This window comes from Pinus tabuliformis, chromosome 2_2 (genome assembly GCF_031772625.1).
Source record: "Pinus tabuliformis cultivar Carrire ecotype Pingquan chromosome 2_2, CPIR1, whole genome shotgun sequence".
Classification (NCBI taxonomy): domain Eukaryota; kingdom Viridiplantae; phylum Streptophyta; class Pinopsida; order Pinales; family Pinaceae; genus Pinus; species Pinus tabuliformis.
In genome coordinates this window covers 1,284,140,435-1,284,157,612 of record NC_142300.1, presented here as the reverse complement: position 1 = coordinate 1,284,157,612, position 17,178 = coordinate 1,284,140,435, and the positions used below count along the sequence as shown (strand labels likewise).

The window sequence follows — 17,178 nt, the reverse complement described above, 5'->3', positions numbered from 1 at the left end:
TTTGTAACACTGAAATAGGTAATTTGTTATCACTGCTAAATTACAGCGTGAAACTAATCTGCACAGTATTCTTGAACAGGTTCCAAGAAGAAGTTATGGCTCTGCCATTGGCAGGTGTGGAGGCAGTGTTATCCAGTGATGAATTGCAAGTGGCTTCAGAAGATGCAGTCTATGATTTTGTGCTAAAATGGGCAAGGGCACATTATCCCAAGATTGAAGACAGAAGGGATATTTTGGGAAGTCGACTTGGCCGCTTAATTCGTTTCCCGAACATGTCAAGCCGGAAGCTTAAGAAAGTACTCTCTTGTAGTGATTTTGATCATGAACTTGCTTCAAAAGTCGTACTGGATGCACTTTTCTTCAAAGCAGAGACACCCCACAGACAGAGGTCTTTGGCTGCTGAAGAAACTTCACATAAAAGGTTTAGCGAAAGAGCTTACAAGTATAGACCGGTTAAAATGGTTGAATTTACTATGCCGCATCAGCAGTGCATAGTTTTTCTAGATCTCAAGAGAGCAGAGTGTGCAGGATTATTTCCTTCTGGACGTGTCTATTCTCAGGCATTCCATCTTGGGGGACAAGGATTCTTTTTGTCTGCACACTGTAATATGGACCAGCATAGTGCTTTTCATTGTTTCGGATTGTTTCTTGGCATGCAAGAGAAAGGCTCTGTAAGCTTTGCCGTTGAATATGAATTTGCTACTCGATCGAAGCCATCATCTGAGTTTGCTGTTAAATACAAAGGAAACTATACATTTACTGGTGGAAAGGCAGTTGGTTATCGCAATCTGTTTCAAACACCCTGGTCATCCTTTATGGCTGATGATAGTCCATACTTTATTAAGGATACTCTCCACCTGAGGGCAGAGCTTACTATCAAGCCACAGTGACACATCATGATCATGTTTGCTTTTAAAGTCATTGCCATATATATGTAGTTTGGCAAAGTATCACAATTGCTGGAACAATTGAGATGGGGAATTATTTCATACTGATAAACTCATAATCCACGAGATTGTAAATTTCATTCCTGTGTAATGATGTTGGAGGAAAGAACCTGAAATTGTTGAGAACACGCACATATTATAGAGTTTCGCTGGACTGTGGTGATAACAGATTTTTGTTATGTTTGTCACTGCTAGCCATTTTTCCAAAGTGATAATAGATTTTAGGTAATCTGCATCCAACAGATGGACTTGTCTTTTCGCAAACAATTAGTCGTATAGTTAGGGAGTGTTAATCCAACAGATGGACTGTTTTTGGAAAACTCGATAATGTCTGTTTCTATAATCTTGTATCCTATGATGATTTTTTTGATGGATCTATTACTGGTTACATGGTCCATTATTTGATGTTTTACTTGTCTAAAGCTGAGTGTTGTGCTTTCACTTGAGAAATCTGTTGGTATATAAGGTGATTCACAAGTTTCTCGAGGTGTTTTATTTATTTTCATGAAATTTCAAATAACCATCATCTGCCAATTTGCATCTTTTTCCCCATAAAAGTTGCCTTCTGACTAAATTCTGTTTAGTGATAGTCTGATTATTTGAAATTTCTAGTTATTTCTTCAGTGGTCATTTTGGTAAGCGCTGACTGAAAAAATGGCTTATTTGAATTTTTGACATGTATAATGCATTTATCGTACATACCAAATTTGGGGAAATTTGTTTAGAGGGGAGACGCTATCTCACTATTTTAGAGTAGAATTCTGCTGAACCGTAACTACGGCTTTTGGGAGGTTGTGTTGGATGTTCTGATTTCTCCCTGAAAAGAAATATGGATTTTACTGCAGTGGTAATCCTGCCCTATTGTGTCAAAGCCAAGCTCTGTTTATTTGATGTTACTTCTTTTATTTTAGGCGCTGTAAATTTCGTGAACGTTCTCATTACAGGTGTTTTCCAGTGCTTAAAATGGTCGAGCAGATTGAAATCTAGTGAGTCGGGCATGGCTTAGGATTTTAGCCTATAAATTTTTAATTTCGTGGAAGAGTTTATGAGGATTACAAAGTGGAGTGTTTATCATCACCGGTTGGTTCCGCTACTTAAGGTTGTATATATAATTTTAATCAAACTTTCGCTTTGTGAAGTTTAGCTAATGGAGGGACATGATTTTTGAACATTTTGTAATTATTTATCCTTTCCCTTCTTTGTAAGGAAGAGAATGGCCAGCATGACGTTGCCGCCTTTGTTAATTGAAATGGACCCTATTTTGGCATTGAACAGTCCACTTTTGCCCTCTCAACGTGGTGTTTTGGTTTCTTTTATTTTTAACATTTTACTTTCATAGATTCTCCAAAGTTCAGTTCATTTTCAACAATTTCTTTTTTTCACTTCATCAAACGTTTACATAAGTTTAGCTTTCAATGACTTTTGAATGAGTTTAGCTTTCAAGTTTCAATGACTTTTTTTCACTTCAACAAACGTTTACATAAGTTTAGCTTTCAATGACTTTTGAATGAGTTTAGCTTTCAAGTTTCAATGACTTTTGATTGAGTAAATTTTGATTGAGTTTAGCTTTCAAATTTGTAAGAGTATGCATATAAAATAGCATATATTTTATAATTTTCATTATTAAGAATTGAAGATAAGAAAAGCAAGTGCAAAAAAGGCTTTAAGCCATCAATTGTATTGGTCTCATGATATGAATTTATAATATATTAATAGGATTATTCTAGGTCTAGATAACTCGTCAGTGGATCATGACAACACATCATAAAAAACAATGCATACAAGTCATATTTGTGGTTATGGACTATGTTGTCTAGTGATTCACAATGTAACACCTTCACTGCCGCACCCACTTAATCGTAAGTTTGAATAATTGTAATAGTAACTTTGTTGTTTTCAATGTGAAACTATCAAACTAAGCTTTGATGAAGTTAATGTGTTGTAATGCTTCTCGAAGGTAGTTTATTGCTGCAAAACTGCACCAAGAAACCACATCAACCAAATTTAGGTTCAAATTGGCCCTCAAACCAGAGGCGACTCCCTCAAGTGTTACAAGGATTTTTAATGTTGTTCATTGTCACTGAACAACAACCTATGAAGCACAATGGCCAGATTTAGGGCTTATTGTATAGGTGGTTGTTGATGAGTCACAAATCTCTTTTTAACAAATAAGGCCTTTTTTTGCAGAAGCCTTATGAAAGTGCCATCATTCAACTATGACAGAGAAACATAGCTAGGAAGGTTTTGATGGAGGAATAGAGGAGAAATTAGAGAATTAGATATCCTTGTTGAATACCTAAATATCTAATAAAAAACAGAATCGTGTAGAAGGATCTCTACAACAAACAACAATACATTTAAGAATTTGTATAAAAACAATAATTTATTCATTTAAAGGGATCAACAATGACACAGTGTCACCATGATCTACTTAGGAAAGAAAATAACTTTGCGGTATGCTATTAGGGAGGTTAATACTCAACCTAGCCCTATCTAGTTCCTATACAACCTCAAACATATGCAAAAAGAGATATGTAACCACAGGAAAACACTTACAAATACACAAGTTCTGTCATAAACTGGAGCCATAAATTTTGATTAAAAACTCTATAATAAGAAACTTTACAAAAAATATGAGGGTTTTTATGGACTCAAAAGCCAACTCTTTCCATTACAAATCCAACAATAAATAGAAAAAATCCTCTCCAAAATTGTTACAATCTTTTAGCAATAAAAATCTCAATAATAAAAAAGTAAAAATAAAAACAATTCCTAGTTAATTGCAAGAAATTTAGAGCTGATTGAAAGTTTTGTGCCTTCAAATTTGGAAATAATCCTACAACTATTGCATGTTCTTCTTGGTAATCTGAAACCGACCCTCTTGATTGAGTTTAGCTTTCATGTTTGTAAGAGTATGCATTTAAAATAGCATATATTTTAAAATTTTCATTATTAAGAATTGAAGTAATGATAAGAAAAGCAAATGCAGAAAAGGCTTTAAGCCATCAATTGTATTGGTCTAGATAACTCATAAGTGGATCATGAAACTATTGAACTAAGCTTACATGAAGTTATGTGTTGTAATGCTTGTCGAAGGTAGTTTATCGCTGCAAGACTGCAACAAGAAACCAACTCAACCAAATTTAGGTTCAAGTTGGCCCTCAAACCAGAGGTGACTCCCTCAAGTGTTATAAGGCGTTTTAATGTTGTTCATTGTCACTGAACAACAACCTATGAAACACAATGGCCAAATTTAGGGTTTATTTGATAGGTGGTTGTTGATGAGTCACAAATCTCTTCTTAACAAATACAGCCTTTTCTTGCAGAAGCCTTATCAAAGTGCCATCATTCAACTATGACAGAGAAACATAGCTAGGAAGGTTTTGATGGAGGAATGGAGGAGAAATTAGAGAATTAGATATCCTCCCTAAATATCTAAATATCTAATAAAAAATTGAAGCGTGTATAAGGATCTCTACAACAAACAACAATACATTTAAGAATTTGTATAAAAGCAATAATTTATCGATTTAAAGGGATCAACAGTGACAATGTCACCATGATCTACTTAGTAAAGAAAATAACTTTGCGGTATGCTATTAGGGAGGTTGATACTCAACCTAGCCTTATCTAGTGTCCTATACAACCTCAAACATATGCAAAAAAAGATATGTAACCACAGGAAAACACTTGCAAATACACAAGTTGTGTCATAAACTGGAGCCATAAAATTTTGATTAAAAACTCTGTAATAAGAAACTTTACAAAAATATGAGGGTTTTCATGGGCTCAAAAGCAAACTCTTTTCCATTACAAATCCAACAATAAATAGAAAAAATTCTCTCCAAAATTGTTACAATATTTTTGCAATAAAAATCTCAATAATAAAAACATTTCCTAGTTAATTGCAAGAAATCTAGAGTTGATTGAAAGTTTTGTCTTCAAATTTGGAAAAAATCCTACAACTGTTGCATGTTCTTATTGGTAATCTGAAACTGACCCACTTGATTGAGTTTAGCCTTCAAGTTTCAATGACTTTTGATTGAGTTTAGCTTTCAAGTTTGTAAGAGTATGCATTTAAAATAACATATATTTTATAATTTTCATTATTAAGAATTGAAGTAAGATAAGAAAAGCAAATGCAGAAAAGGCTTTAAGCCATCAATTGTATTGGTCTCATGATATGAATTTATAGTACATTAATAGGATTATTCTAGGTCTAGATAACTCATCAGTGGATCATGACAACACGTCATCAAATACAATGCATGCAACTCATATTTGTGGTTATGGATTATGTTGTCTAGTGACTCACAATGTAACACCTTCACCGCCACACCCACTTAATCATAAGTTTGAATAATTGTACTAGTAACTTTGTTGTTTTCAATGTGAAACTATTGAACTAAGCTTTGATGAAGTTATGTGTTGTAATGTTTCTCAAAGGTAATTCTTGGCTGCAAAACTGCACCAAGAAACCAACTCAAGCAACTTTAGGTTCAAGTTGGCCCTCAAACCAGAGGCGACTCAATCAAGTGTTATAAGGCTTTTTAATGTTGTTAATTGTCACTGAACAACAACCTATGAAGCATAATGGTCAGATTTAGGGTTTTCTGTCATAAACTGGAGCCACAAAATTTTGATTAAAAACTCGGTAATAAGAAACTTTACAAAAATATGAGGGTTTTTATGGGCTCAAAAGCCAACCCTTTTCCATTACAAATCCAACAATAAATAGAAAAAATCCTCTCCAAAAAGTTTACAATCTTTTTGCAATAAAAATCTCAATAATAAAAAACTAAACTAAAAACAATTCCTCGTTAATTGCAAGAAATCTAGTGCTGATTGAAATTTTTGTGCCTTCAAATTTGGAAATAATTCTACAAATGTTGCATGTTCTTCCTGGTAATCTGAAACTGATCCACTGATGCTAATCCTTGGTTGTTGATTTTGTGCCTAAAAGTATGGAATGATTCGGATTTTTTTCCTTTTAAAATGAAGTAGTTGAATTTGCTGTTGATATTCTGTCTCGAGATCTGGGGCTGCTCAAACTGTCTGTCGGAAATTTGTAGTTTGATCCTCAATTTGTTGATCTTCTCCTTTCAAATCTGAAATGGTTTTAGTTGCTCCTGAAAATTTGTTCATCTTCCTTTAAGCTTGGTCAACTCTACCACCTGTTCTCTAGCGCTGGGATAAAATGAATTACAAAGGATAATTGTAGATAATACTATTTCTTGAAATAATATGACTGCAAATAAATAAGAACGATAATTCTGCCATTTTGTATGCTCTACTGTAGTTGTTGTTGCTTTTATTTCTCATTTTTATCCCCTTGACTTGTATGGAGTTTTTCGAATGTAAGAAATCATGCCTTCTTCTAATTTCAATGTACTCACCATGCTTCTGTTGCACCACTCAGATCCTTGACCCCTTGACTAGTATGGAGTTTTTTGAATGTAAGAAATCATGACTTCTTCTAATTTCAATGTACTCACCATGCTTCTGTTGCACCACTCAGATCCTTGAAACTACTTTGGGTTTGTTTATATCTTCAATTAATTTGTCTCTTTAACTTTTCTGTTCTCAGGCTTGAAATTCATTTTCGTTCAGTCTTTCAACTCTTTTTAAAGTGGTAATGGAAATTTCCACCGGATAAGGCCTTGTAAATATCCTCGAATATAAATTATGGCTGCACTAAATATTGTTTGCAATGAAATGCAAAATGCTTTGCATCTTGATGGCAAAACTCTGTATTTTCAACCAATTCTCCTCCCTTGAAAACCATTGAAATAATCTAAATGCTCCTTCAGTTTTCAGTTCTAACAGGTTGTCATCCATAGGCAATGCATCCAAGGTCAACGTTTCCCATGTCTTGATATCAACAATGGCATCTGACCATGGAGTTTGAACAAATCTAGTGATCCATTACGTAGGGTTTGGAGCAGATAACTTAACAATTTTGCTCTTAAGATTTGTAAATTATCCACTGTTTGACTTCTAGCCTTATCTCTTTTGTTGATGCTGTTGCATTTTTGACATCTTTAGTGACTGCGTTAACAACCTGGTGGCCCATAAAAAGATGTGAACAAAACTCCTTAGGAAATTTTCTGCATGGATTGTTCCCATTTCTATAGATTTGCCCATTTCCTCTTGTAGTTGTTTCATAATAAACTCCATCACTTGACCAACTTCCTACAGGGACAAGGCTGGTGTCTCTCAATGAAGCACCTTTGACATGTGGTTACCCAGGACTGTATGAATACTAAAATTTTAAATCCACAATCAAATATCAAACCTAATGAAGCCCAATCTGGATGATGACAACTACAGGTTGTGCATATATGAACTTTCCCAAGTGTCTTTTTGAGCACCTCTTATTATTCATCTGCCAAGAAACCTTACATAGTTCTATTTATTTATTCGAATAATTTTAAGCTAACAATTCCTGTTGATTTCCAATTGTTATTCTCTGATATATAATTTAGCCTTTCCTTCAAAATATTGCACTATGGAAAGACTAGATGGATCTTCCTCAGAGCTTGAAAAAGGTACGTTGCTATTTCTAGATTTCCTCTGATATGAAATGCTTGTTATTCACTGATTCTTTACCTCGAAATGTTGAACGAAATCACTACTGAATATTGGAAAATTCGAGTTACCTGTCCTCCATTTTCTGCTCTAGTGAACTAATATTATTCTAGTAAATACATAACAAATATAAGAGCAACGAAGAGTGAAAAACTAAGAGTAAAGCGTGTAAAGATCACAAAGATAGATGAACAGGTCATAGCTTTAGTAAGCAAGACATATAGAACGGGAGTTTGAATATAAATCTTACAACAGATGTAGATGCCAAATATGATCCTAACCACCATAACATAGGATAATCTAAACTATACAATGAACTGTACATTCTACAATGTATTGTACTGGAATAGTTTTGGTAAATGCAACCAATAAAGCAATAATTGGTGTTATAAGTAAGGCCATGATGATTTCTTGGTGACTAAGCCGTAAATAAACTATTCTCCATAAGTTGTTCAGATTGAAATGACCATGTGTCTGGAAATGAACGTTGCATAAATATAAGCAAGGGATCCTGCAATTCATCCTTTAACCGTTGATTTCCAGGTGTCATTACCCATCGTTGAAAACTGTGAGCAATTTAACTGTGCATTGCTGTCATTGACCTTAACATTCAGGATTTGCGTGGCCTTCATCCCACACGCAGCAAGAAAATGTTATAAACACATTTCATTATGTGACTAGAAACAAAATAGACGTGTTGTCCAATAACTATGCTCCTCTCGTTGGCTGTGGGCTCCTTCCTTGACGTGGCATGTGGCGTTGACCTATAACTTTGGTCTGAGCGTTGGCAAACATGCTGGACACCAACGATTTTAATTTTCCATCATGGGAAATTATCCCACACACAATAGGAGAACATAACAAATACCCTTTATATAATGAATTGTCGATAGCTCGTCTAGACGCGAAGCATACCATTTTGCTCCCTTGTCCCATGGCTTGGTGCTGAATTGACTTGTGGATTGGTGAACATCGATAACATATAGCACAGAATATTCTGGGCGCTGAATTGACGTTTTTAATTTTCCATCATGGGAAATTATCCCACACACAATGGGAGAACATAACAAATATCCTTTATATAATCAATTCATCATGGGAAATTATCCCACACACAATGGGAGAACATAACAAATGCCCTTTATATAATCAATTGTCGATAGCTCGTCTCGACGCGTAGTGGACTACTTTGCTCCCTTGTCCCATGGCTTGGCACCGAATTGACTTGTGGATTGGTGAACTTCGATAACGCTGAATTGACTTGTGGATTGGTTGATTGGTGAACTTCGATGATTTGATTGGTGAATTTCGGTGTGGACTTGTGGATAACGCTGAATTGACTTGTGGATTGGTTGATTGGTGAACTTCGATGTGGATTGGTTGATTGGTGAACTTCGATGATTTGATTGGTGAATTTCGGTGTGGACTTGTGGATAACGCTGAATTGACTTGTGGATTGGTTGATTGGTGAACTTCGATGTGGATTGGTTGATTGGTGAATTTCGGTGTGGACTTGTGGATAACGCTGAATTGACTTGTGGATTGGTTGATTGGTGAACTTCGATGTGGATTGGTTGATTGGTGAATTTCGGTGTGGACTTGTGGATAACGCTGAATTGACTTGTGGATTGGTGAACTTCGATGTGGATTGGTTGATTGGTGAACTTCGATGTGGATTGGTTGATTGGTGAATTTCGGTGTGGACTTGTGGATAACGCTGAATTGACTTGTGGATTGGTGAACTTCGATGTGGATTGGTTGATTGGTGAACTTCAATGTGGATTGGTTGATTGGTGAACTTCGATGATTTGATTGGTGAATTTCGGTGTGGACTTGTGGATAACGCTGAATTGACTTGTGGATTGGTTGATTGGTGAACTTCGATAATTTGATTGTGGATTGGTGAATTTCGGTGTGGACTTGTGGATAACGCTGAATTGACTTGTGGATTGGTGAACTTCGATGTGGATTGGTTGATTGGTGAACTTCGATGTGGATTGGTTGATTGGCGAACTTCGATGATTTGATTGGTGAATTTCGGTGTGGACTTGTGGATAACGCTGAATTGACTTGTGGATTGGTGAACTTCGATGTGGATTGGTTGATTGGTGAACTTCGATGTGGATTGGTTGATTGGTGAACTTCGATGATTTGATTGGTGAATTTCGGTGTGGACTTGTGGATAACGCTGAATTGACTTGTGGATTGGTTGATTGGTGAACTTCGATAATTTGATTGTGGATTGGTGAATTTCGGTGTGGACTTGTGGATAACGCTGAATTGACTTGTGGATTGGTGAACTTCGATGTGGATTGGTTGATTGGTGAACTTCGATGATTTGATTGGTGAATTTCGGTGTGGACTTGTGGATAACGCTGAATTGACTTGTGGATTGGTTGATTGGTGAACTTCGATAATTTGATTGTGGATTGGTGAACTTCGATAACGCTGAATTGACTTGAAACACTGAATTGACTTGTGGATTGGTTGATTGGTGAACTTCGATGTGGATTGGTTGATTGGTGAACTTCGATGATTTGATTGGTGAATTTCGGTGTGGACTTGTGGATAACGCTGAATTGACTTGTGGATTGCTTGATTGGTGAACTTCGATGTGGATTGGTTGATTGGTGAATTTCGGTGTGGACTTGTGGATAACGCTGAATTGACTTGTGGATTGGTGAACTTCGATGTGGATTGGTTGATTGGTGAACTTCGATGATTTGATTGGTGAATTTCAGTGTGGACTTGTGGATAACGTTGAATTGACTTGTGGATTGGTTGATTGGTGAACTTCGATAATTTGATTGTGGATTGTTGAACTTCGATAACGCTGAATTGACTTGAATTGACTTGTGGATTGGTTGATTGGTGAACTTCGGTGTGGATTGGTTGATTGGTTGATTGGTGAACTTCGATAATTTGATTGGTGAACTTCGATAATTTGATTGTGGATTGGTGAACTTCGATAACGCTGAATTGACTTGAATTGACTTGTGGATTGGTGGATTGGTGAACTTCGATAACGCTGAATTGACTTGTGGATTGGTTGATTGGTGAACTTCGGTGTGGATTGGTTGATTGGTGAACTTCGATAATTTGATTGGTGAACTTCGACAACATATAGCACTGGTATTGACTCTGGTATTGACTTGTGGATTAGTTGATTGGTGAACTTCACCAATCGACAACATATAGCACTGGTATTGACTTGTGGATTAGTTGATTGGTGAACTTCGAGTTGAATTGACTGTGGTGAAGACTTGTGGATTAGTTGATTGGTGAACTTCGAGTTGAATTGACTGTGGAATTGACGAGTTGAATTGACTGTGGAATTGACTTGTGGATTGGTTGATTGGTGAACTTCGATAATTTAGATTGGTGAACTTCGACAACATATAGCACTGGTATTGCACTGGTATTGACTTGTGGATTAGTTGATTGGTGAACTTCAAGTTGAATTGACTGTGGTGAACTTCGAGTTGAATTGACTGTGGATTGGTTGATTGGTGAACTTCGATAACATATAGCACTGGTATTGACTTGTGGATTGGTTGATTGGTGAACTTCGACAACATATAGCACTGGTATTGTGACTTGTGGATTGGTTGATTGGTGAACTTCGACAACATATAGCACTGATATTGACTTAGCACTGGTATTGACTTGTGGATTAGTTGATTGGTGACTTCAACAACATATAGCACTGATATTGACTTGTGGATTGATCGGTGAACTTCGATAACTTGATTGGTGAACTTCGACAACATATGGTGAACTTCGATAACATATAGCACTGGTATTGACTTGTGGATTGGTTGATTGGTGAACTTCGACAACATATAGCACTGATATTGACTTAGCACTGGTATTGACTTGTGGATTGGTTGATTGGTGACTTCAACAACATATAGCACTGATATTGACTTGTGGATTGATCGGTGAACTTCGACAACATATGGTGAACTTCGATAACATATAGCACTGGTATTAACTTGTGGATTGGTTGATTGGTGAACTTCGACAACATATAGCACTGGTATTGTGACTTGTGGATTGGTTGATTGGTGAACTTCGACAACATATAGCACTGATATTGACTTAGCACTGGTATTGACTTGTGGATTGGTTGATTGGTGACTTCAACAACATATAGCACTGATATTGACTTGTGGATTGATCGGTGAACTTCGATAACTTGATTGGTGAACTTCGACAACATATAGCACTGGTATTGACTTGTGGATTGGTTGATTGGTGAACTTCGATAACATTGAATTGACTTGTGGATTGGTTGATTGGTGAACTTCGACAACGCGCTAAATTGACTTGTGGATTCGACAACATATAGCACTGGTATTGACTTGTGGATTGGTTGATTGGTGACTTCGACAACATATAGCACTGATATTGACTTGTGGATTGATCAGTGAACTTCGATAACTTGATTAGTGAACTTCGACAACATATAGCACTGGTATTGACTTGTGGATTGGTTGATTGGTGAACTTCGATAACGTTGAATTGACTTGTGGATTGGTTGATTGGTGAACTTCGATAACATATAGCACTGGTATTGACTTGTGGATTGGTTGATTGGTGAATTTCGACAACATATAGCACTGATATTGACTTAGCATTGGTATTGACTTGTGGATTGGTTGATTGGTGAACTTCGACAACATATAGCACTGATATTGACTTGTGGATTGGTTGATTGGTGAACTTCAACAACGCGCTAAATTGACTTGTGGATTGGTGAACGTTCGATAACGCTCAATTGACTTGTGGATTGGTTGATTGGTGAACTTCGATAACATATAGCACTGGTATTGACTTGTGCATTGGTTGATTGGTGAACTTCGACAACATATAGCACTGATATTGACTTGTGGATTGGTTGATTGGTGAACTTTGACAACGCGCTGAATTGACTTGTGGATTGGTGAACTTCGATAACATATAGCACTGGTATTGACTTGTGGATTGGTTGATTGGTGAACTTCGACAACATATAGCACTGGTATTGACTTGTGGATTGGTTGATTGGTGAACTTCGACAATGCGCTGAATTGACTTGTGGATTGGTGAACTTCGATAATGCTAAATTGACTTGTGGATTGGTTGATTGGTGAACTTTGATAACGCTAAATTGACTTGTGGATTGGTTGATTGGTGAACTTCAATAACATATAGCACTGGTATTGACTTGTGGATTGGTTGATTGGTGAACTTCGAAAACATATAGCACTGGTATTGACTTGTGGATTGGTTGATTGGTGAACTTCGACAACATATAGCACTGGTTGATTGGTGAAATTCGACAACGCTGAATTGACTTGTGGATTGGTTGATTGGTGAACTTCGATAATGAATTGACTTATGGATTGGTTGATTGGTGAACTTCGATAACATATAGCACTGTTTGATTGGTGAACTTCGATAACATATAGCATTGGTTGATTGGTGAACTTCGATAACATATAGCACTGAATATGCTGGGCGCTGAATTTGACCTGTGAATTGGTTGATTGGTGAACTTCGATAACATATAGCACTGGTATTGACTTGTGGATTGGTTGATTGGTGAACTTCGACAACATATAGCACTGGTTGATTGGTGAACTTCGACAATGTTGAATTGACTTGTGGATTGGTTGATTGGTGAACTTCGATAACATATAGCACTGGTTGATTGGTGAACTTCGATAACATATAGCATTGGTTGATTGGTGAACTTCGATAACATATAGCACTGAATATGTTGGGCGATGAATTTGACCTGTGAATTGGTTGATTGGTGAACTTCGATAACATATAGCACTGGGTAGAACTTCGATAACATATAGCACTCAATATGTTGGGCACTGAATTTGACCTGTGAATTGGTTGATTGGTGAACTTCGATAACATATAGCACTGGTTGATTGGTGAACTTCGATAACATATAGCATTGAATATGCTAGGCGCTGAATTTGACTTGTGAATTGGTTGATTGGTGAACTTCGATAACATATGGCACTGGATAACATATAGCACTAGTTATGAATTGTTGATTGGTGAACTTTGATAAACATATAGCACTGGTTATTCTGGGTGTTGAATTGACTTGTGGATTGCTATTCTGGGCGCTGAATTGACTTGTGGATTGGTTGATTTGTGAACTTCGATAACATATAGCACTGGTTGATTGATGAACTTCGATAACATATAGCACTGACTTGTGGATTGGTTGATTGGTGAACTTCGATAACATATAACACTAAATATGCTGGGCGTTGAATTTGACCTGTAAATTGGCTGATTGGTGAACTTCGATAACATATAGGCACTGGTTGATTGGTGAACTTTGATAACATATAGCACTGAAGATGCTGAATTTGACTTGTGAATTGGTTGATTGGTGAACTTCGATAACATATAGCACTAAAGATGCTGAATTTGACTTGTGAATTGGTTGATTGGTGAACTTCGATAACATATAGCACTGAATATGCTAGGCATTAGTGAACTTCGATAACATATAGCATCGAATATGTTGAATTTGACTTGTGATTGACTGGTGAACTTCGATAACATATAGCACTGGTTGATTGGTGAACTTCGATAACATATAGCACTGAATATGTTGGGCATTGGTGAACTTAGATAACATATAGCATTGAAATGCTGAATTTGACTTGTGAATAGCACTGAATATGCTGAATTTGACTTGTGAATTGGTTGATTGGTGAACTTTGATTGGTGAAATTCGATAACATATAGCACTGAAGATGCTGAATTTGACTTGTGAATTGGTTGATTGGTGAACTTCGATAACATATAGCACTGGTTGATTGGTGAACTTCGATAACATATAGCACTGAATATGTTGAATTTGACTTGTGAATTGGTTCATTGGTGAACTTCGATAACATATAGCACTGGTTGATTGGTGAACTTCGATAACATATAGCACTATAGCACTGAATATGTTGGGCATTGGTGAACTTCGATAACATATAGCACTGAAATGCTGAATTTGACTTGTGAATAGCACTGAATATGCTGAATTTGACTTGTGAATTGGTTGATTGGTGAACTTCGATAACATATAGCACTGAAATGCTGAATTTGACTTGTGAATAGCACTGAATATGCTGAATTTGACTTGTGAATTGGTTGATTGGTGAACTTCGATAACATATAGCACTGAATATGTTGGGCGCTGAATTTGACTTGGCACTGAATTGAATTGTCAATTGATTGATTGGTGAACTTCGATAACATATAGCACTGAATAAGAACTTGGAGATTAGATTTTCAATCCTAATATTTTTTATAATTCTACAATATCAATCATTAAAGGCCCGAGACCATGCTTAGCCTTGTGGTGAACCCAAGAGCTCAAATGGCGATTATGAACCAAATTTTAAAGCCCAAAACTCAAATTTTTACAAAATTAACTAAAAATTTGCACATGCCCAGGAGTCTAGTCAGGAACAAAATTGACAAATTTGGAAGCATTTCAATGGATAATAGAGTGCAAGAAAATGCTACAACAGTGGCTCCAACTGGAGACTACTTCCCCCTGTGGGATGCAGAGAACTTGTAGACCTGGTGCCTTGAATCCATTGGGCATGGAGTCAATACCTCTTCCATCTGCAAACCGAAAACTGTAATATGTGAACTGAAACCTTTCACTTGTTTCAATATGAAATTTCAATGTAAATATCGACTTACTACAATAGATTGTAAACTGATATATCTGAGAAGAAAAAGAAATCAACAACAATGTCTTATGCATTGGGTTGTGGAAGCATGTTCACAACCATTGAAATATATCCCCATTAACAAATTCTGCCATTTTCCAGGTCCCGCACTTTATTTTCCTTAGACTAAAACTGCTGAAAATGAACAATCCATCTACTGAAATCTGAAAGTGGAAATCAAACTGAAACAACTGCTGAAGCAAAAACAATCCATAAACTGCACACCAAAACCAATTGATCTACTGCACATTGAATATTGAAAGCAATCTTATTTAATTTCACACTTCTTCTTTAGCTGAAAATTATCACTGTCAAGTGTAATCATACTTGCAGTGCAACCAAGTGAAATTTGGATCAACTGCCAAACCACCTTGCATGCAGGTGAAAACTTGAAAAATATTTACAGTATGAAACACAAATTCCGTAGGCAACTGATACTTACACGGGAACTTGGAAAGTTGCATCCTCTGTCTGACATTTGAGATTTTTATCATAGGTGAGAGGAAGAAAAATATGTTGCTCAATGTTGCCATTACAAGACTTTGAGTGAACACAACAATGAATGCAATGATCATCTCGAACCAGTGGAATCGGTAACCTAGTGGAATTGCCATATAGACAAAGTGGAGCCGTGAAGTGAAAGAAATGCAGCCAATATCAAATGTAGACTCCTTTTTCACTAGTAAGGAATAGATCTAGTCTTGATTGTTCTCCAGGGAAAAATATCTTCGTTAATTCGCTCCCCGACAACTATGCCAAATATTGTAATGTTTCTCAAAGGTAGTGCTTCACTGCAAAAATGTGCGGAAAAACCAACTCAACCAACTTTAGGTTCAAGTTGACCCTCGAACCAGAGGCAGCTCCCTGAAGTGTTACTAGGGTTTTTAATGTTGTTCAACAACAACCTATAAAGCACAATAGCCAAATCTAGGGTTTATTGTATAAGTCATTGTTGATGAGTCACAAATCCCTGCTTAACAAATAAGGCCTTCTCTTGCAGACACAAAGTGCCAACGTTCAACTATGACAGAGAAACATAGCTAAGAAGGTTTTGATCGAGGAATGAAAAAGAAATTAGAGAATTAGATATCCTCCCTGAATATCTAATTATCTAATCAAGAATTGAAGCGTGTAGAAGGATCTCTACAACAAACAACAACACATTTAAGAATTAGTATAGAAGCAACAATTTATTGATTTAGAGGGAATAACAGTGACACTCTGTCACCATGATCTACTCAGTAAAGAAAATAACTTTGCAGTAGGCTGTCAGAGAGGTTGATAATTGTTAAATTTTGGTATGTTCTATGCTAGAGCAATTTATTTAAATTTTCACAGTTAGCAATCACATCAGCATTACGATAAACTGCAGATAGAACATAAATATAAAACGCAGAAGACAAGCCAAGACAAGAGGACACAAGATGTGGCGCGAGCCAGGGACAAACCCCACAATGTGTGGGGAAACCCTTTGATCAAATCTTCTTTTATCTTCAAAGTTCAGCAGAGAAAGAGAGAGAGAGAGAGTACAATTACAACAGAAGTCAACACTTTGACTTGTCTAGATCTAAGCATAGATCATCTTCTATAACAATGAGATCAGTTGAAGACATTCTGCTTCAACTGATTCTCTAAGGTGACTCCTTCACCTATCATCATGCTGCATCTGGTTCTCTTGCTGTACCACTCATACTGCACCATACTTCACTGATCATGCTGCCCATGATCTACATTATCTTGTAGTCTTGCTGATCATGCTGCCCTTTACATCATTACTCATCATGCTGCCCATGCCTATCATGCTGTAACACTATTACACTGCCATATACATATCAGCCTTAGCTGCTTGCTATGGCTTGCAGCCTAGCAAAGCAGCTAGGCTATAGTTGCAC

General features: G+C 36.6%; 1 protein-coding gene across 1 annotated transcript in view; it reads left to right on the top strand.

Moving 5' to 3' along the window:
- LOC149198163 (BTB/POZ domain-containing protein POB1-like) overlaps positions 1 to 1,325 on the top strand; it is a 99,307-nt gene extending 97,982 nt beyond the window's left edge. The window contains exon 6 of the mRNA XM_089406141.1: positions 80 to 1,325. Within this exon, the coding sequence (XP_089262267.1) occupies positions 80 to 890 (811 nt within the window). The 3' untranslated portion in view covers positions 891 to 1,325. The remainder of the gene's footprint in view (positions 1 to 79) is intronic.
- The last annotated feature ends 15,853 nt before the right edge of the window (positions 1,326 to 17,178 follow it).